The sequence below is a fragment of the Phyllobates terribilis genome, unplaced genomic scaffold, assembly GCF_046119375.1.
Source record: "Phyllobates terribilis strain yellow unplaced genomic scaffold, ASM4611937v1 Scaffold_11__3_contigs__length_659146591, whole genome shotgun sequence".
NCBI lineage: Eukaryota > Metazoa > Chordata > Amphibia > Anura > Dendrobatidae > Phyllobates > Phyllobates terribilis.
In genome coordinates, this window is record NW_027362771.1 from 444139723 (window position 1) to 444162269 (window position 22547).

A 22547-nucleotide genomic window follows, 5' to 3' on the forward strand; every position below is an offset into this window, starting at 1 on the left:
TAGTGACAGATGCGCTAGGCCTTAGATCATCTGCCATTAGACAATGCTTGCTTATCATGTAAGGCATTGGTTTTGGGACCTGTATACGTGTGTACTATGTTTATTTCTTGCTCCATGTATAGAACATAGTGTCATGGCACTTTATTATGCATTAATGTGAATCTCTATGCTTTTAGATTTAAAGATACAATTGTGAATGCCAAGTATGGAGGCCATACTGAAGCAGTGAGGAGGCTTCTGAGCCAGCTGCCGATCAGCGCACAGTCTTACAGTGGTAGTCCTTACCTTGACCTCTCTCTCTTCAGCTACGATGATAAGTGGGTCTCTGTTATGGAGAGACCTAAAACCTGCGGAGATCACCCAATCAGGTACGACAAAGTCCAGTGCTTAGTCTCGTGTATTGCCTATTATACTTGTGGATTTTTTTCTGTTAAGTATTGTTCATCAATGAATATTACATTCCTTTACTTATCTTACTAATATGTTCCTGCTATGCGTCTCTCTTTTTATTTTTTTAGCCCTGTAACAATAATTCTCATGTTGCTTTTTATTTTTGACATTTACTGTATGGGATGAATAAGGTGTTATTTATCCTACTACAATTTAATAGTTCAGATTAATGTGGTTTTTTTTTTTTTTATTAATAATTTGCTTCCATTTATATTTCTATATTTTGCTTTCAGTATACTTAACACTGCCTGCCAGCATCACAGCTAGTTTTGGCTTTTATCCCAGACCATTATTATTATTATTTTTTTTTTTTTTAGAAGCTTTACTATTATCACGTACCAGGAGCCATGACTTTTTTTTTACATTTTTGGGAATATAGTCACATCAGGGCTTGTTGTTTTCGGGATGAGTTGTATTGGTCAGTGGCATCATATTGGAGTACATATAACTTATTAACCAACTTTCATTAACTTATAAACAAAACCACAATTCTGCCACTGTTTTATTGTGTTTTAACCTATACAATATTCACTGCTGCACAAAAGAAAGTTTTAGCTTTATTTTGTAAGTGAGTACATATATGACCAGAATTTATAAAATTTTACTTGCTTTATTTTGTACATAAAATACACAATCTTTTTTTTGGGTCACTTGTATAATAAATCTTAAGTTTTACAATTTTCCATTATTGAAGGTATATGAGGGCTTATTTTATGTGATAAATAGTGTTGCGCGAACGTGCTCGGATAAGGCGTTATCCGAACACGCTCGAGTCCTAACCAAGTATGTTCGGCATGCTCGCAAAGTATGTTTGCGTCGTCGCGGCTGCATGTTTCATGACTGTTAGACAACCGCAACATATGCAGGGATTGCCTGCAAACAAGCATTCCCTGCATGTGTTGTGGCTGTCAAACAGCTGCGAGACATGCTGACATGCCAAAGATACTCAGGACTCGAGCGTGCTGGGATAACTCCGTATCTGAGTACGTTCGCACAACACTTGTGATAAACTGTAGTTTTTATTGTAATTTTTGGTTAATGCAACTTTTTGATCACATTTGTTTTGCACTCTGAACAAAATTAACTCTGAATTTGTTTTATTCATTTTTTTTTAAACACTTTTCTCTGTAAGGTATAATTCTCATGTTACATGTTATTCTGTGAGTCAATATGTGCATGACTATACATAGTGTATTTTTATGTTTTGCCATTTTTTAGAAAAAAACATAACTTTAAAAAAAAAACAACTTCATCTAATGAAAAGAATGAGATGTTGTTTTTGCTGGTATTATTTTTGTGTAAGTAGGACTTTTGATCACTTTCTAATTCATGTTTTTATAGGTGGCATGAACAAAAAAACAATAAATCTGAAATAGTCTAATTCTATGTACTACAACACGTAGTATAATTGACACGTTAACTTTATTGACCGTGTTGATAAGATCACGGTGACACCGAATTTATATATTTAATTTTTTTTATCACTTTTTAATTAATCTTTTACGAAGCGAGATAAACAGAAACATCAATTCTGGCATACTTTTTTTATATATTTTTAACGGCATTCACTGTGCACAATTAGCGATAAGATAGCTTTATAGCCCAGGTTAAACCATATATCTTGTGTAAATCTATCTATCTATCACGGGAGGGTGATGGGATAAGAGAGGGCTCCTCCCCTCTCTAAAACCACTTAGATGGCTGCTGTTGCTATTGACTGTGGCATATAAAAGGAGCCACAAATCTAACATGTATGTAGGTTATTAAGACACAAGAGAATCCATACTTTTATTAATCCAAAACACTGATCTGTTGCAGAGAAATTCACTTTTAGAAGTGTTATGCAAATGAGTCTGGAAGTGCTCTTCGTGGGAGGGAGCACTTCCACTGCGAGCTGATGCAACTCCATACTCTGCCCTCCATTAGGTATTTGACAGCCAGTTAGCATTGCTGCAGCATGGTAATCATCCTGTGGAGGATGGAGTTAGGCTGAGAATTGAGCTGGGAGCTGAATAAATGGAAGTGCTCCCTCCCACCCATAGCACTTCAAGCCTAATTTGCATAACATTTCTAAAGTGGATTTCTCTGCAACAGAGCAGTATTTTTGGTTAAAAAAATGTATGGATCGACTTGTTTTTATTACCTATAAATATGTAATCAATGTGGGGTTGAGGGGTAGAATAAGCCAACAGATTTCCTTTAAAGGAGTTGCCCACTACTTTCACATTGATGCCCTATCCGTAGGATGGGGCATCAATGTATGATCGGCCAGAGTCACGCACGTGGCACCCCTGCCGATCAGCCGTTATTAGTGTCGGCGGCCGCAGGCCGGACGTCCTTACCTGCGGTGCTTGGCCGGAATGTTGTAGTGGCCGCCGCTTGTTACTGCACTTCCACCTCCTATTCAATTGAATGGGAGGTGGATGTGTAGTACCCCGCTGCGACCACTACAGATGGACAGCCAAGCACTGCAGTCAAAGACTTTCGGCCTGCGGCCGCCGACACTGATAACGGCTGATCGGCGGGGGTGCCGCGTGCGGGATCCCGGCTGATCATACATTGATGCCCTATTCCTTGGATAGGGCATCAGTGTGAAAGTAGTGGACAACTCCTTTAAGGGGTTAAACACCTGATCCCTGGATTCTCTGATCTGGACCGTTACAGAAGGAGCTTCGCTGTCATTCGACAGTCAAGTATCTGCCCTCCAAAGCAATGCCTTAAAAAAATGTATTGGTAGGTTTCATGACTGCCTTAAAAAGGTATATTGTTGGTCATTAAAGGTTTTAAAAAAATGAAAATAAATTGTTTTACATCTAAAGTTTCAGTTGGGGAATATATAAAAGTTAATTGGATCTAGCATCCAGAAGTAATGTCCTGATTAAGGATGAACGAATCTGCTGAAATTTGATTAAAGTAGGTTCACTTGAATTATGCAGGAAAATTCGATCTCCATTGGACTAAATTGATATGAATCAATTGTTCTTTATTATGATCAGAGGTCTCTCCTGACCCCAGAGCATAATATACATAGGTAATACAAAATTTTAAAAACTGATTCTCGCCCAGCTCTCACCTGTCCCTCTGTGAAACTCATTTTCAGTCCGGTGCAGTATCTTTCTACAGCACGTTATTTTTCACCGCCTCCAGCTCGGAATAGGCCACACTACATCTAGAGGTGCAGGAGAAAGAAACTGCACCAGACAGCAGAAGAATACCAGACGAGAACAGTTCTGCGCGGCTGGACATTTGAGGGCCGGGTGAGTATAATTTATTTTTGTTTTCCATGTTTTAACCCTTCCCTAGCCCTCAGTGATCCAGACAAATGTTGCCTAGGGCCTCTTTTGCTGAATTCACCTAAAGCGAATCACACAGAATTCCATTTCAAGGGCAACAGAATTTTTCTTAAAAAAATTCGAGGTTAATTTGATTCATCTTGACAGATTTGCTAATCTCGAGTCCTTATCAGATCAGGTTGAACCATCACATCAAAAACCGTATTGACCGCAAAGACATAGACTGAGTCTTTGCTGGGTTTTCTTTCTTACGCAAATGGAAAACTGCAGTGTCCAGATGGTATTATAATGCCAATGCGATTTTACAGAGATCTCACTTTTGAATGCCATGCATTTTTTATAACCTAAAAAGCCATGTCTTTTTATTTTTTAATTTTAATAATAAAAAATTAAAATCATGTGATCTAATTGCTTATTTCCAGTTGTATGCATATTTCCTAGAAAAGTTAATTTAAAAAAATATGTAACTTTGCCCTGGTTATAATTCTGCAGTTCTTGGGCAGAACACCACTCTCAGTATGACACAGGCTGTAGAGCAGAAAAACAGGCTACTTCAAAAGCGTTTCTAGATGGTTCAATCAACATTTGTGGTGTTACATTGGCAGAAAACATAATCCACTACCCCAAGGGGTGTAGGAGCAGATGCCAATACGACTAACAAACTCTAAATCCCTTAGAGCTTAGAAAATAAAAGGCTTCAACATAACGTAGAGCCTTCACATATCAGAATTAACAGGGGAAAACAGTTTTAATATAAATGTACTGTATACATGCATGGCCGAAAGTGTTGGCACACTTTCTCCCAGAAAATTATTGCAATTACACGTTTTGTTATAAACATGTTTATTTCCTTTGTATTGGAATAACACAAAACAAAACAGAGAAAAAAAGTCAAATTGGACATAATTTCACACACAACCCCGAAAATGAGCCGGCCAAAATTGTTGACACCTTTCCAAAATTGTGGGTAAGCAACAACTTTATTTGAAGTATGTGATGCTCGTTCAAACTCACTTGTGGCAAGGAACATGTGTGGCCAATGTGAAAATCATACCAGAAACCAGATAAAAAGGGAGAAGTTGACTCAATCTTTGCATTGTGTGTCTGTGTGTGCCTAGCTAAGCATGGAGAACAGAAAGAGGAGAAGAGAAGTGTCTGAAGACTTGAGAACCAAAATTGTTAAACAATATCAACAATCTGGATGGTGGATAAGCTGCCCCAATCAAGTTTCAAAGAACTTCAAGCTGTCCTGCAGGCTCAGGGTGCATCAGTGTCAGCGCGAACTCTCCTTTGACATTTGAATAAAATGAAATGCTATGGCAGGAGACCCAGGAGGACCCCACTACTGACACAGAGACATAAAAAAGCTAGACTGCAGTTTGCCAAAATGTATGTGAGTAAGCCAAAATCCTTCTGAGAAAGCATCGTGTGGACAGATGAGACCAAGAATAGAGCTTTTTGGTAAAGCACATCATTCTACTGTTACCGAAAACAGAATGAGGCCTACAAAGAAAAGAACACAGTACCTACAGTCAAATATGGTAGAGATTCAAAGATGTTTTGGGGTTGTTTTGCTGCCTCTGACACTGGGTGTCTTGACTGTGTGCAAGGCATCATCAAATCTGAAGATTACCAAAGGATTTTGGGTCTCAGTGTAGTGCCCAGTGTCAGAAAGCTAGGTTTGTGTCCTAGATCATGGGTCTTCCAGCAGGACAATGACTCCAAATATACTTCAAAAAGCACCCAGAAATGGATAAAAACAAAGAGCTGGAGAGTTCTGAAGTAGCCGGCAATGAGTCCTGATCTAAATCTCATTAAATACCTGTGAAGAGATATTAAAATTGCTGTTGGAAGAAGGCACCCTTCAAATATGAGAGACCTAGAGCAGTTTGCAAAAGAGGAGTGGTCCAAAATTCCAGTTGAGAGGTGTAAGAAGCTTGATGATGGTTATGAGGTTAAGTGCCCATGTAGCATTTTTGCGGCGTTTTTACGGCTGCGAAAACGCTTGTAAAACAGTCTCCCATGCAAAGCAATGTGAATTCGGATGTGCTGTGCACATGATGCGCTAACTTGCGCGCCGAATTCGCATTGCGTTGCAAAACGCAGCATGACCATTTCTACCGCGATTACGCTGCAAATTCGCAGCCATTGAGGAACATTGAAACGCAGCAAACCTGCAGGTATAAGTGGATTTGCTGCGTTTCAATTAAATTCAATGGCCACGAATTTGCAGCGTAATCGCGGTGCGTGTGGTTCCCGGGATGAATAGGAGACTACAACTCCACTTCATCTCGGCTACCACGCGGTGAAAAAAAGAAGTTAAAAATAAGCAAAACCTGTATATTCACCTCTCCGGCGGCCCCCGGTCTGCTCCCGGCCACGTCCTCTCTGCTTGGCGTCCCGCGGTGTACTGTCAGGACCTGCGGTGACGTCATTTAGTCACCTGATGGTCACGCGACCGCTGACGTTGGCGGTCAGGTGATGGTCGCGTGACCATCAGCTGACTAAATGACGTCACTGCAGATCCTGACAGCACACTGCGGGACGCCGCTGGGAGCAGACTGGAGGAGACCGGAGAGGTGAGTATACAGGTTTTTTTTTATTTTTAACGTTTTAATTCCCTTTTTTTTTTTACTATAGATGCTGCATTTAAAGCATCAGTTTTTCACACATTATAAATCCATGCTGGTTGCATGGATTTATATTGTGTGACCAACTTGTCAAGCACTTTCCAAGTGATGCTCAAAATCGCTTGGAAAGCTACATGTAGAAACGCTGAAAAAACGCTTCTCTCTGGCAGAAAAAACGCATGTAAATCTGCATGCGTTTTTTTCTGCCAGAGAGAGGCAAAAACGCTCTGCATCAAATCTGCTACGTGGGCACATAGCCTAAGAAGCGATTGATTGCAGTTATTTATTCCAAAAGGTGTGCAACAAAATATTAAGTTGAGAGTGCCAACAATTTTGTCCGGCCCATTTTTGGGGTTTTGTGTGATATTATGTCCAATTTGCCCTTTTTCCCCCTCTGTTTTTTGTATTGTTCCAATACATACAAAGGAAATAAATGTGTATAACAAAGCAGGTGTAATTACAATCATTTTCTGAGAGAAATACATCATTTTCTGGAATAATTTCAAGGGTGCCAAAACTTTCACCCATGACTGTATATATAAATAACACACAAAAAAAAAAGACTCAGTATACACCGAGAATTAAAACATGCCCGCCGTCTTCTAGAGTGGAAAAGGAGCCATGTTTTAATTCCCTCAAAATGCGTTAATTCTGTTTTTTGTTTTTTTTAATAAAAGCTTTTTTTTTTCTCAAAATGACTCAGCCACATTGTTCTTCAGGTCAGAATTTTTATGATGATAAAACTTCCCCCCTCCCCCAATAGCTGTGACATGTTCTACCTGAAGATAAAACTGTTATCTACTGAGTTCCACGGGATTTGGGGATTGTTTGGGCCATTGGGATCTGCTTCTATTCCTTCTTGGCTGAGTAAATTGACATGTTTTCTGGTTGCAAATGTTGATGGAATCATCAAGAATCGCTTTTTAAGTAGCTGTGCAAATATTCCTATTGCCATGATACCTGCCAAATATTAATTTGTGTTATCTGTCAGTGTAATGATGTAGAACACATCTTCGTGGTTTTGTGCATATTCAATGTAGGAAAGCTTCTGGCACTGAGCTCAAATGACTCGAGATGTGAGGGGTATCACTAGGAGGTAAAAAAAATTCAGCAACTACTTTGTGGCAAATTTGCAGTTATCAGATCTTTCTCTTGTAATGGGCTTGTCACCATGTGCATTCAATGACTAGGATAGAATTACATATTGTTAAAGTAAGCAATGATCCTCCCTATTCACTGACCGTTCATAGGAAGCCATGAAGAGTAGATACACAAACTAATATACAGTGGGGAAAAAACTGATTTAGTCAGCCACCAATTGTGCAAGTTGTCCCACTTAAAAAGAGAGAGAGGCCTGTTATTGACATCATAGGTAGACCTCAACTATGAGATACAAAATGATAAAACAAATCCTGAAAATCACATTGTCTGATTTGGAAAAAAAAAAATTCAAATTTTGGTGGAAAATAAGTATTTGGTCACCAACAAAAGTTCATCTCAATACTTTGTTATATATCCTTTGTTGGCGATGACAGAGGTCAAACGTTTTCTGTAAGTCTTCACAAGGTTGGCAAACACTGTTGCTGGTATGTTGGCCCATTTCTCCATGCTGATCTCCTCTAGAGTAGTGATATTTTGGAGCTGTCGCTGGGCAACACAGACTTTCAACTCCCTCCAATGGTTTTCTATAGGATTTAGATGTGGAGACTGGCTAGGCCACTCCAGGATTTTGAAATACTTCTTATCCTTCGTTGCCCTGGCGCTGTGTTTGGGATTATTATCATGCTGAAAGACCCAGCTACGTTTCATCTTCAGTGCCCTTGCTGATGGAAGGAGGTTTGCTCTCAAAATCTCATGATACATGGCCCCATTCATTCTTTCATGTACACGGATCAGTCGTCCTGGTCCCTTGGCAGAGAAACAGCCCCAAAGCATGATGTTGCCACCCCCATGCTTCACAGTAGGCATGTTGTTCTTTGGATGCAACTCAGCATTATTTCTCCTCCAAACACGCCGAGTTGTGTTTCTACCAAAGAGTTCTACTTTGGTTTCATTTGATCACATGACATTCTCCCAATACTCTTCTGGATCATCCAAATGCTCTCTAGCAAACTTCAGACGAGCCTGGACATATAATGGCTTAAGCAGGGGGACACGTCTGGCACTGCAGGATCTGAGTCCCTGGCGACGTAGTGTGTTACTGATGGTAGCCTGTGTAACGTTGGTCCCAGGTCTCTGCAGGTCATTCACTAAGTTCCCCTGTGTGGTTTTGGGATTTTTGCTCACCGTTCTTGAGATCATTTTGTCCCCACGGGGTGATATCTTGTGTGGAGCCCCAGATCGAGGGAGATTATCAGTGGTCTTGTATGGCCTTCCATTTTCTAATTATTGCCCCCACAGTTGATTTCTTCACACCAAGTTGCTTGCCTATTGCAGATTCAGTCTTCCCAGCCTGGTGCAGGGCTACAATTTTGTTTCTGGTGTCCTTCGACAGCTCTTTGGTCTTCACCATAGTGGAGTTTGGAGTGTGACTGTTTCAGGTTGCGGACAGGTGTCTTTTATACTGATAATAAGTTCAAACAGGTGCCAGTACAACAGGTAATGAGTGGAGGATAGAGGAGCCTCTTAAAGAAGTTACAGGTCTGTGAGAGCCAGGAATCTTGTTTGTTTGTAGATGACCAAATATTTATTTTACACCAAAATGTAAAAAAAAAATTCTCTCCAAATCAATGTGATTTTCAGGATTTGTTTTCTCATTTTGTCTGTCATAGTTGAGGTCTACCTATGATGTCAATTACAGGCCTCTCTCATCTTTAAGTGGGAGAACTTGCACAATTGGTGGCTGACTAAATACTTTTTTTCCCCACTGTATCAGAATAATGTGTAACTGTTGGTTAAGGGATATCTCACTTTCTTGAAAGCAGACCCCTAAAAAATCAGATGGCTCTCCCAAACTGCAGCGCCAGCACTCTGCCGCTTCTGTGGTCTCCGTGTTTTGGCTGTAGTGGTGATGTCACGTCGACATCTCGTATCGCTGCTGCGGCCAATCACTGAGCTCAGCAGTTCAGCTGATATAGGCAGCGCTGGGCTCGAAGATTGGTTACAGCGGTGGTGCAGGCTGTTGGCCTGGCGTCGCCGCTGCAGATAAGGGACGGAGAGCAGAGCTGCCGAGGCTGGAGCCTGGTGGGGTGTGTGTGTGTGTGTGTGTGTGTATATGTGTGTGGAGGTATTATCTTACTTCCTTATTTTTAAATGTCTGCAAATGTTTGGGGTCCTCTACTCTAAGTGGAAAATCACTTTAATGTAATAAATAATCTTTATTCCCTTAAAAAAAAAAAAACTTGAGAGAGAGAAGTGCTGATTCTATAAGGTCCCTTTCAGTATTTAGTCAGTATTTTACATCAGTATTTGTAAGCAAAAATGAGCAGTAGAACAATCAGAGGAAAAGTTTTAAAGGAACAAGTCACCACATATGCATTTTTCACCTACTTCGTATTTTGGCTTACAAATACTAATGTACAATACTGACCAAATACTGAACGTGTGAACGTGGCCTAATAGTGATTAATATCTAACTAGATAAATTTGGTCCTGTAGTACATTGACTTGTATTATGTAGTCCCGGTCTTGGAACTAAATGCCTGGTATTGTAGAAGAAAATCCATGGTATTTCCATAAAAAAAGCCCATTCTTGGAGACCCTAATGTCTTCTTAACTTTTCTTTTGACGTACATAATGCATAAGCTGCACACAATATTAATACCACGGGTGCGTTCCAGTTGTAGTGCTTATAAAGCTGTCAAAATAGAGGCTGTAGTAGTACTGTTACTGCAAAGAAAAATTATCCGCAGGCTGTAAAAAATTCCCCATAGCGAACCTATGTCACACCTAGCTTGTGAATACATAAACTGCATGGTGCTCCATAATCCCCCTCAACATGCCATTTACCTAGTCCAAGACTTCTATAGAATAAAAGGCGGCGAGATGGCTCGAAGTCTCCTGAGCTGTGGATACCTGCCTGTTAATTTCCCATAATCTTGCATTTCGGACCACATTTAATGTTGGTAAATAAGCGTAACTGCCTTTGAAGTGGTCTTGATTACTAGCTGTTTAAATGAGATTTTTAGCTTTCACTAGCATTGTCAGAAATTACCGAGAATTTGCCTCGTGTGCTGTAAATTGCTTCACATCAGAGATTTCCAAACATAATTTTGCTAATGTTTTGGGAAGGAAAAGCTTTCCTCTTTAGTACTGGAAATGGAATCAAAACAGCAAATAAACGTAATGGCCGCCTTCAATTACACACAAAACATCGCTGTGATCTCTAATGGGAAGAGCAGAAATTCCAAGTCACAATCATTTCTATTTCTCTCCATTTTGTACACGGATGCATGCTTTTTGTTTTTGGGTCTCTTGGAACATACCTAAAGCCAAGTTCAAGATCTTCTGTATGAACAGCTGGAGAGCTTTTAGCCATTGCATAAATCAGCGATGTAAAAGCATAAAGGAGTGCAGACATCCCATGTATGTCAGCCCTGATTATTATTCACATTGCTTTCTGGTGTTCTTACACTATTAGAGGAATGTTTGGATGTGTACTTAAAGCTGTTGTGCTACCACTTGGGCTAAGGAAATATTCGACTCTCGGGTATTGACGCTGTGCACATTACTATGTGAATTTTAGTAATGAGTGAAATTCTCCACTTAGAGCCCAGGTATACACGGCTTCATGGCTTGTGAGTGCAGAGAAATTGTACAACACTCCTACAAAAACTGATAAAAATGGTTCCATTGTTTTCGCTGGCTAGTGTGCAGGTCATAATGTAAAGATCTTGAGGGTTTCTCCATCTGTATTTCCAAGACTACTTCAGCTTTTGTTTCTCTTTTTTTTCCATCCTTAAGATCTTTTCAAAATAATCTTAGCGCTGCTTATATAGTAAACTATACTGTGGCTTACATATGGCTAAAGCCAGCGTGCGACCTACACTTAAGGGTATGTTCACACAGAGTTTTTCAGAAGGTTTTAAAGTCTCCTCATCAGCTCCAAGACGCATCAAAAAAACAATTCAAATGCAAGGTTTGTTCCTTGCTGGATTTGCTCCAGACTTGACAATGTCAAGTTGAAAATCTGTGAAACACCATGTAGGAAATAAAAAAAACTCTTCAAACGTCGCTTCATGAAACAAAAAAAGATTCCTCCAAAAATAAAATGGAAATGTGTCCTGTAGAGAAAAAAAGGTTAGATTTTTGTGCATCCAAAAAAATCACCAGGTGAACATAGCCTTTGTCTAATCAGACTATAGTTGGACAAAGCCTTGAGAATAACTGCTGTAGTGGCGCATCATCCAATTTTCTCAATGAAGAATACTGCCATGATACATCATGTGATGAAGCATGCCATTTTTATTGGTCTCATATGAATCTGTTAGGCAGCTTATTACAGTAAGGAACCATTATGAATAATGTACGAGAGAAAAGGTAATAATGAAAATGGGTAAAATATACATTTTATTCAAAATTAATGTAAAAAGACGCATATATGTAGCACCCCGAGGACTCGGCTGCTACAGGGGTATTGCACCTCGATCCAGAGGTGTGGTATTCCACTCCCGGTTAAGGATGGAGTGTGGACCGGGGCTCAGTAGGCTGCATGCACTACACTCACCCCATTTCCGGGGGACAGATCAGCGGTACTCCCACCAGATAGATGTGCAGGTACGACAGCGTCTGTCCCCGGCTGGAGTGGGGAGGGGGGAGGAACATCCCAGTGGTGTAGGAGCAGACAGGGGAGGGACTCTGGGCATAGGTAGGAGCCCATTGGTTGCTGGTCACCAGGGCTCGGGTGTCAGAAGGGAGGTATATAAGGTGGGCACCATCTTAGATCAGAGTTCAGTTCAGGCAGGAGGAGAAGAGGAGAGGAGCTCAGCCAGAGAGGGCTGACAGGGAGCTGTGGCTCAGTCTGGGCCCAGCTCCAGAGGCAAGCCTGAAGTGGAGACCTGAGACAGAGAGAGAGAAGGAACAGAAACACAAGGAAAGGCCCAGAGACGCAAGCACAGAGGGAACCCTGAGATCCCACAAGATACCGGGTGAAGGGTTGGCAGAACAGGGTGCCGGATCCCAAACTGGTGGAGGCCAATCATCCTTAGCCAGGAACCGGAGGTCGTGGTCAAGTTTTGGCGCGACCCCTCGCCACATCCACCAGGAAGGCATACCATATAGGGTCAGGGAAACCGGGAAAGGTTTCACCACCAGAAGGCCCGAGGGAGCTGGACAATGGTGGGTCCCTGGTGGGGACGGCCAGTAGGAAGGAAGAGAGGGGAGCTCAGGACCACGCTCTGGAACTGCCTGGGAGTTGACCGAGTCCCGCACCTGGTGGACGCAGCACGGCTCGGGTGGTCCTAATTGTGCACAAGGGACCTGATAAAGAACTGTGAGTAAAGCTGTGAAAACTGCAATTGCACGTCTCAGTGATTCCTCGTCGGACCGGCACCGTTAGTGCTGGGACATTCACACCATCACTCCCAACATCATCCACATCCTCTGCCCTGAGGCCATACCCCTCCCGTTGGGGGTTATACCATCCACGCTGCACATCCGTACCACCGGCCTCAGCGGACTGCCCTGCAGCGGCGGCTTCATAGCCGCATTCAACGGGTGGCGTAGTCGGACACTAATACCATCATACCAATAACGCCACTTAGTTTGACACCCTGGGCACGGACCGGGTCACCGCCACGAGGACTACTACCCCTATCGGATCCGGCTCCGGGTATCCCCCGCGCGCACGCGCGCCGCACTACAGCACTGGCCCAGGGGGTGAGTCATATACAGTCATACCCGAAAGTGTTGGCACATTTAAATTGTTCCAGAAAATGTATTTCTCCCAGGAAATTATTGCAATTACTCGTTTATTTCCTTGTGTGTATTGAAACAACACAAAAAACAGAGAGAAAAAAGGCGAATTGGACATAATTTCACACAGAACCCCCAAAATGGGCCAGACAAAATTGTTGGCACCTTCACCTTAATATTTGATTGTACACCCTTTGAAATATCTACAATCAATCGCTTCCTATAACAATCAACAAACTCCTTAGACCGCTCAACTGGAATTTTGGAGTACTCTTATTTTGCAAACTGCTCCAGGTCTCTCATGGTGAGCTGACTGCAAAGTATGTCCTACGAGGAACGGTTAAAGGATCTGGGAATATTTAGCTTGCAAAAAAGGCTAAGAGGAGACTTAATATCTGTCTACAAATATCTGAAGGGATGCCACAGTATAGAGGAATCATCCTTATTCACATTTGCACATGGAAACACGAAAAGCAATGGAATAAAACTGAAAAGGAGAAGATACCGATTAGATATTAGAAAAAAAAATGACAGTGCAGGTGATCAATGATTGGAATACGCTGCCACAAGAGGTGGAGAGTTCTCCTTCCATGATGGAAGTCTTCAAACAGAGACTGGACAGACATCTGTCTGTGATGGTTTAGTGAATCTTGCATTGAGCAGCGGGTTGGACACGATGACCCTATATTGCGACCCAAAATTCTTTGCTAATTTTCAGATTTCATGATGCCTTGCACAGTGTCAAGGCACCTAGTCCCAGAGGCAGGAAAACAACCCCAAAACATCTTTGAACCTCCACCATATTTGACTGTAGGTACTGTGTTCTTTTCTCTGTAGGCCTCATTCCGTTTTAGGTAAACAATAGAATGATGTGCTTTGCCAAAAAGCTCTATATTGGTCTCATCTGGCCGCCACCAGACACTTTCCCAGAAGGGTTTGGCATACGCACATTTTGGCAAACCGCAGTCTAGCTTTTTATGTCTGTCAGCAGTGGGTTCCTCCAGGGTCTCTTGCCATAGCATTTCATTTCATTCAAATGTTGATGGATAGTTCGCACTGACACTGATGCACCCTGAGCCTGCAGGGCAGCTTGAATTTCTTTGAAACTTGATTGGGGCTGCTTATCCACCATCTGGACTATCCTGTGTTGCAACCTTTCATCAATTTTTCTCTGCTGTCCACGTCCAGGGGGATTAGCTAGAGTGCCATGGGTTGTAAACTTCTTAATTGTGTTGCGCACCAAAGGAACATCAAGATCTCTGGAGATGGATTTTGTAACCTTGATATTTTTCAACAATTTTGGTTCTCTGGTTCTCAAGTCCTCAGACCGTTCTCTCCTCCTCTTTCTGGTCTTCATGCTTAGTGTGGCACACACAGACACACAATGCAAATATTGAGTCAACTTCTCCCCTTTTTATCTGGTTTCAGGTGTGATTTTCATATTGCCCACACCTGTTACTTGCCACAGGTGAGTTTAAACGAGCATCACATGCTTGAAACAAAGTTGTTTACCCACGATTTTGGAAAGGTACCAACAATTTTGTCTGACCTCTTTTTGGGGTTTTGTGTGAAATTATGTCCAATTTGCCTTTTTTATTGTTCCAATACATACAAAGGAAATAAACAGGAGTATAACAAAACTTGTAATTTCAGTAATTTTCTGGGAGAAATACTGAATTTTCTGGGAGAAATACTGAATTTTCTGGAACAACTTCAAGGGTGCCAATACTTTTGGCCATGACTGTAACCATGTATGCCTGCGATAAAAAAACAAATCCTCCAATTTTTTCCGGAGTCATTAACTTGCGAATATTTCTTATTTGGTTGGGTCACCCCACTGACTACATTCAAGTCCTGTTTATACATGCCAAGAAAGCTAGCTTGTTGCTAGGTAACACATCATATTAAAATCGGCGCAAGCACTCATTCTAGACCTCGGTTTGAAAGAATGAAAACAAGGTACATACATTTATTGAATTTTTCATGTTGAGGAATGGTTTGTCTGCCCAGTAGATTATTTCCATCGTCGTGTAGTAAATTAAAGTAGAGGCATTTTTAATTATGGCAAATTAGTACTTTCCTTGCTGGAAAAGTGATATAAGAATCATTTTTAGCTGTGAAAGTCCTTGTTCATTTTCATAAATAATCTCAAAAACCCTCCTAAATACAGTCTCTTAAAATGCATTTTAGCCAGGATTGGCAGATTACTATGAATGATCCTCTTTATAAGCAGTTTATTCTTGTGGCATATTAATGTAGAAATAATGTCATAAGCGTTTTATGTTTTTTTTCTGATATCTCCGTATTTATATTCATCTTTTTCTTTACTGCCTGGCAAGCGGACCATTTTATGTGTCTTCTGTTCATTATACAAAACTTGGTGGGAAAAGCGGTTCTGTGAAGTAACTTCATTTCTTTTTATCCTTTAAAAAAAGAAGCTTTTTAGCAGTTAGATAGAAGCTCTTCTGCCTTATCAACCCCTTCATCTCCAGCTTAGTGCGCATGCATACGGGGGAAGCATTCGGCCAACAGCTACCTAAGGTGTATGGGCAACTTCAGGCTGACAATCCAAAGCGGCATCGGATAGATACTGCCACATAGTTTATGCAGTGCCTAGATAGTAGTCTATATGTGGACATCATAATACTGCAGAGAAATGTTACATGCAGCGTCAACGAGCCACAAAACTTTTATATGGGACATTGAAGATCTTCGTTATGAGAAAATATTAAAATAATTATTTATTTAGTCTTGAGAAGAGACATCAGAGTACCTAAATGGCCCATACAAAAAATATTGTCAAAAATTGTTTCATGTAAAACCCCCTCAAAAGACAAGGGGGCACTCCTTCCATCTGGAGAACAAGGGTTCAGTCTCCATAGAAGACCAGACTTTTGTGCCATGAGAAGTATTAATCTATGGAACAGCTGCCCTCAGTAGCTGGTCACAGCGGGAACCGTTTATAGTTTCAAATAAGACCTAAATGATTTCTTAGAACAAAATAACACATATATACAGTGATGTGAAAAAGTGTTTGCCCCCTTCCTGATTTCTTATTCTTTTGCATGTTTGTCACACTTAAATGTTTCAGATCACAAAATTAAATATTAGACAAAGATAACACAAGTAAACACAAAATGCAGTTTTTAAATGAAGGTCTTTATTATTAAGGGAAAAAGAAATCCAAACCTACAGGATCCTGTGTGAAAAAGTGATTGCCCCCCCCCCCCCTTAAAACATAAATTAACTGGTTTATCACATCTTTTGGAAGCTGAGTTCAATTTCCCTAGCCACACACAGGCCTGATTACTGCCACACCTGTTATCAATCAAGAAATCACTTACATAGGACCTGCCTGACAAAGTGAAGTAGACCAAAAGTTACTCAAAAGCTAGACATCATACATGTACATCACCATGGAACCAATGGTTCTTAAAAAATATCATGGTAGCCTATAGAATTTCTGGGATCTCTGTTAAGACAAAGTATTACCTTATTTGTGGTACTTCCGGTGAATGAAGTTGTCTTATATAGATTGCCTCTGTCTAAATGCCATATTAGAGTATATGGACATCATAGAGTGGCATTTGCCTTCTTGGATTTCCCCATCTATTAGTCAGATTGTAGAGAAACTTCATACTCATGTTCTGGAGGACTCAATACTTTGCTTAGAGATTGCAGCTTGAAACCCGCAACTGTTAACATATTAAATGCTGCTGTCAAACTCTTGACAGCTGCATTAACAGTGTGCTGTCATGTGGGTGGGTCATTCTATGCCCCCATCTGCGCTCCCATGACGCTGATGGGTTGCTGTGACATCTGGGTGTCTGTTGAAGACCTTTTGCCTATCAAGACGGAACTTCATTGAAACCCACACTGCGGCTGGGCTTAAAAGGAGACACTGATTTTTACTATATACAATATGCAGCAGTCCTGTGGTAATGCTGTATATAGAAAAAAAATGGTCAGATGATCGCAGGTTCAAGTCCCTTAAGAGGACTAATAAATACAGTAAAAAATAAGTTTAAATCACCATCTTTTTCCCCCATTAAAAATAAAGATGATAAAAAAAATACACGTGTTATTGCTGCATCGGTGTGCGATCCAACAAAACATCAGATCGCACACGGACCAAAGTTATGCTATGGGCAATGCACATGTCCAATTTTTTTTTTCTTCTGACAAAGTCTATGTGAGGAATAAAATCACTTCATGCCCGAGCCTGAGTTTGATATTTGGATCGCACTTGGCCATGTAAGTCAATGAGTGCATGGGAATCATCGGACTGCACTTGGATTGCATTTCCGCAGCCTCATACAATGGAAAAGATGGAGAATTTTTTTTTCCATCCTATCCTCACCCGAGAGAATTGGCTCACACTATCATCACACTCTCATCAAACTCTGATCAGAGTCTAATTTGCATAATAGGCCCTATCCTCTCAGATTAGGGAATCGATGGTTGTCTGCACCTGCCCTAAAAGAGACTAGTTTGTTCTCCAATTTGCCAGCAAGGCAAAAACAATTATGTGCTGTTTGGCTAGTAGGAGCAGTCAAAAAATATAATGAGGTGGTAGATATGAGTCTTCTGTACGGATGACTAGCCATCCTCCTTTCCTACTCATCGATGACAGACAGCTGGCTGCTGTGAATGCTGATACAAACTAGATCATCAGTCACTCTGAGTTGGGCAGGAAGAGGTGTATAGCGGAGTCAACTTTTAATTTTTTTGTATCTTTTGCAAGCCCAACAGCACAATTTTTATGTGACATTTTGGCTAATGGTAAAGAATTTACTTAAGAAAGTAACAGAATTTGACTTGGCCGCTTGTCTTCAGCTAGGTCTCAGAGATGGTGTGCTGGATGGACATTTAGCACATCTCTACATTTCTAATTCTTCTGTTTGGTAGGAATTTTACACATATAATATGCCAAATGTTTTATCCCAACCCATAGATTTATTGGAAAAGGTGACACATTGGCAGGGACTTTGGAACAGATACAAGCACCCAGCCCACGGCCGTTTCACACTCAGTTTGTGCAGGAAAATTCACTCCTGTCTTGGACTTGTTTGCTGAACACTGTAATGTGAGTATGGCTCGGTACTGGGCTGTTTATTAGGCTCCATACACACGTCTGTGTCTCCAGTATGTGTGGTAACTGGAACCAGTAAACCAGTAATGGCTAAGCAGACAACTGTGAGCTGATATTAATAGGCTGTGAAGCTCCATGGTTATTGACCAGTTAACAGCTGTCTGCTTTCACTTAGCTGGTTATTAAAAATAAGGGGGACCCCACTCCCATTTTTTTCATTTATTTTTTACCTAAATACATGTAAACTACACACGCACTACATTAATTGTATATCTCACGGACATCTTTCTATCTATCCTCTATTTTTGCATATCTGTCATTTCTATTCTACATTCTATTCCAGTATGTGTCACACTGATAGTGCACATGGATGCCACAGGGATTGGATACACGGACACGTATAGCACCGGTACTGTTTTTTACTGTACCGGTAATATTAGGATTAGGGTTGAGCGAGTATGTTCTGTTCCGAGTATGCTCGGGCCGAGCTCCGAGTATTTACAGCTGCTCGGTGATATGGTTGAATCGCTCCCGTGTGCGTGATTTGCAACTGTTTGACAGCTTTATTACATGTGAGGAATGTGTAAGAAATAGACATTCCTTACATGTACTAAAACTGTCAAACAGTCGCAAATCATTCACACGGGAGCGATCCAACCATATCACCGAGCAGCTATAAATACTCGAAGCTCGGCCCGAGCATACTCGGCGAAAGGGTTAACAGAACATACTCGCTCAACACTAATTAGGATGTGTGAAGGAGCCCTCATTGGTATGGATCTCATACAGTCAGATCTTATGGTCGGCTTGTGAATCTCCAGCCATGATCATTAAAATGATTGGTCTATTATTCCTCAATTTCTTTTTTTTGTAAATTGATATTACAAGGTTATCTTGGATAGATTGTGAACCTCAAATGCAAGGTCATTGATTAACAGAAAGATAAGCTTCTTGTGCTCATGTTCTGATCCTCAGCGGCACAAATTACATTGAACAGCCTTCTCTGCGATTTTCATGTTGTCCTTCCAGTTATAATTTGCCATGTTTTACCCTGTAAGTGTAATGCGTCTATACAATGGAGATCCTTTATGCCAAAAGTGGGAATTCTGTCCTTTTAGTAAAATGAGAACGAGCCTTCGTATAAAGGAAACCTTGATATTTAACTAATCAGACTATGGCATCCTTACTATTGTTCCATCACCTCATTCGCTTTGTCTGTCTGTGTTTCTAATTATCAGAATATTCTACGAAGCCATCGCACAGAAGCTACATTATAGGACACAAATGAAAAAAAAAATCAATTTTTACAGCTGTAGCAATACACCAAAACACCCCTGTCACTCCTGCATGGCTTCTTCACCCGCTATTGTCTTCTCGTGAATACAAGGAAACACTGGTTACCATGGAAACATTTGCTTTTCTGGTACTTATGGTGAATAGGCTACACTTCACGCCTGCCTCTCATCTACACAGAAACCTACTTCTCGCCAAGCCTTGCCCATCTGCTCAAATCCTGCAACGTACATAGGAAAAAGATGATGATTACGATATTGTAGTACAATCACTGAATCAATGTATATAGGCATAAAAGCTTACCCCACAGGTGGATACCACGTGAATTGTGAGATTTCTATTTTCATGTCTTCTTCTTTTAGATGAAGCTTTTGTTTTTTTTTTCCATTTTAAGCCATTCCTTTTGTTATTTAGGATTTTTTTATCACAATAATATTGCGTAACTCGCTATCTTTCCAGTGTCTGCGATACAGTATAATTACCCATATGGGTTTGTCTAATTTAACCATGGTAATTACTGTAGATATCTATTTGTTCCACAATCTACTGTAATGTTTTGTATCCTTTGACGGTGACCTGTTGGATCATCACCAACTTTCTTAAACGGACATTTCACTTGCTATAAATATAGTTTTGTTTTTTTTTGGTTCTTGGTGTAAATGCCAGTTATCTCCTAAATCTGGCAGTTCATCTTTTGTTCCTGTGCATCTACGTTCATCAGATATTGGCCCCTTTTCTCTGCACGTAAATGTAGCCTTTTAGCTATCTGGGTGGAGTCCTCCATAATACTCCCATAGCTAATGACCACACCCGCTTGGCTAAAATGACTAGATTTATATAGAAGGAAGAGTGGTCTTATCTCAGGAAATGGAAAAGTGCAGGATCAATAGAAAAACAAGGCAGAATTTAGGAGAAAAGCAGCTTTAACACCATGTAAAAAAAGACATTTATAGCAAGTGACATATCACAGTGATTCTGAGATTATTTTTTTGTGCTTTGTGTTGGCAAATTTAGGTAGAAATTATCTGCTTTTATCTATGAACACATCTGAATTTTGACAAATCTGGAAAAAAATGTAGTTTTCCGAATTTTAAATTTAATGTCAGAGCACAGAAAATAGTTAATGAACATTTTCCATATACACCTACTTTACAGCAGCATCCTTTTTCTACCATCCTTTTTGTTAGTATGTTCAGAGGCTTAAGTTTAGCAGAAATTGTACTTTTAAGTTTACCAAGCTTATAGTTTGAGGACCACTTCACTTTTGAAGTGACTTTGAGGGCTTTAATGTCAGAAAACCCCCAAACAAGACCATTTTTAAAACTGCACTCATTACAGAATGTGGTTTTGAATTCTGTGAGATGTCAATCCTTCAGATATCTTACAAGAATTAACACAAAGTGGAATGAAAAAAATGAAAAATTAAAATTTTTCCAGTTGAATCTTTTAGTTTCAATATTTTTTTTTATTTTCACTAGGGGTAATAGGAGAGAATGGACCCTAAACTTTGTTCAATTTCTCTTTAACGTGACAATACACCATATGTTGATGGAAACTGTGTGAGCACACAGCAGAACTCGGAAGAGAAGGCGCACAATTTATCTTTTGGAGTGAACATTTGGCTGGAATAGATTGTGGACACCATGTCACTTATACAGAGACACTAGGGTGCTAAAACACCCCATAAGTGATCCCATTTTAGAAACTACAAGCTATAAGGAATTCATCTAAGTGAGGCATTGAGCATTTTGAACTCACAGGTGCTTAAAGCACCACTCCAGCGGGTTTTTTTTTCAACGCTGGAGTGGCGCTTTAAGTGTAAGCCCCCGGTGATTTACTCACCCTCCGGCGTCTTCCCTGGTTTTCAGCACCGCTCTGGTCCCGCGGAGCCATCTTGTAAGTGCAGCTTTTGACAGCCGAAAGTCAGAAGCTCCGCTCACAAGCTCTCAGTGCAAGTCTGTGAGCCAGAACGAGGCTCTCATAGACTTGGATTAAAAAGTGACCTCCGTGCAGCTCCATGAAAACTGCAGCTGTCAGCTGGTCACTTTTCACAGGAGACTGACCAGAGCGATGCTGGAAACCGATGAAGGCAGCGGAAGATGAGTATATGACACGGGACTTAAATTTAATGCACCACTCCAGCAGTGCACTAAAAAAAACGCTGCAGTGGTGCTTTAAAAGAATTCTATGGCATTATGATGTGAAAACAAAAAAATTAGACTTTTCCACTAAATTGTTTCTTCATTCCTACATTTTTCATTTTCTTAATGGTAAAATGAGAAAATACCCAAGCAACCTCTCACCTACCCCACCTAATGCGCCAGTACCTTTTGTTGTTGGAATCTACTGTTTAAGCAGAGGGTGGGGTTTGTAAAGTAAGGAGCACTATTTGTCTCTTAGAGTTGACTTTTGGCTGGAATAGACTGCGAGCACCATGTCACATTTTCAGTCACCCCATTGTGGAAACTACATCCCTCATGGAATTCATCTAAGGGTGTATCGAGCATTTTGAACCCACACATGCTTTCCACTAAAATGTTGCTTTAGCCCCATTTTTTTCATTTTCATAAGGGGTAGCCATAGAAAAATAACCCTATTATTAGTTCACCAATATGCTAAATGTGGTTGGAAACTACGGTTTGGCCACAAAGCAAAGCTCAGAAGAGAAGGAGGGCCATTTTGAAGTGCATATTTGCTGCAATGGTTTGTGGGTGCCGTGTCAAATTAGCAGAGATTGATAACGTCCAAAGTTATAGTGAATGATTTCATCAGGTTTTTTTACTTGAATCCTGTTTTCATGACATTTAGACGGAAACCCTGACCTAAGTGTTCAGTATATAGAGCACAGGGTAAATGTATGTAGCCTTCTTCAATCTGCCTCCCAAAAATCAAAATAAGTCTAGGTTTGCATTTATCCTGTGCTCTATACTGAGCACT

At 40.7% G+C, this 22547-nt stretch overlaps 1 protein-coding gene across 3 annotated transcripts in view; it reads left to right on the top strand.

The window, feature by feature from the left end:
- DET1 (DET1 partner of COP1 E3 ubiquitin ligase) overlaps positions 1–22547 on the top strand; it is a 66462-nt gene that overhangs the window by 38290 nt on the left and 5625 nt on the right. For all 3 annotated transcript variants that reach the window (XM_073653272.1, XM_073653274.1, XM_073653273.1), the window contains exon 4: positions 177–368. In XM_073653272.1, coding sequence (XP_073509373.1) covers positions 177–368 — 192 coding nt within the window. The remainder of the gene's footprint in view (positions 1–176; positions 369–22547) is intronic.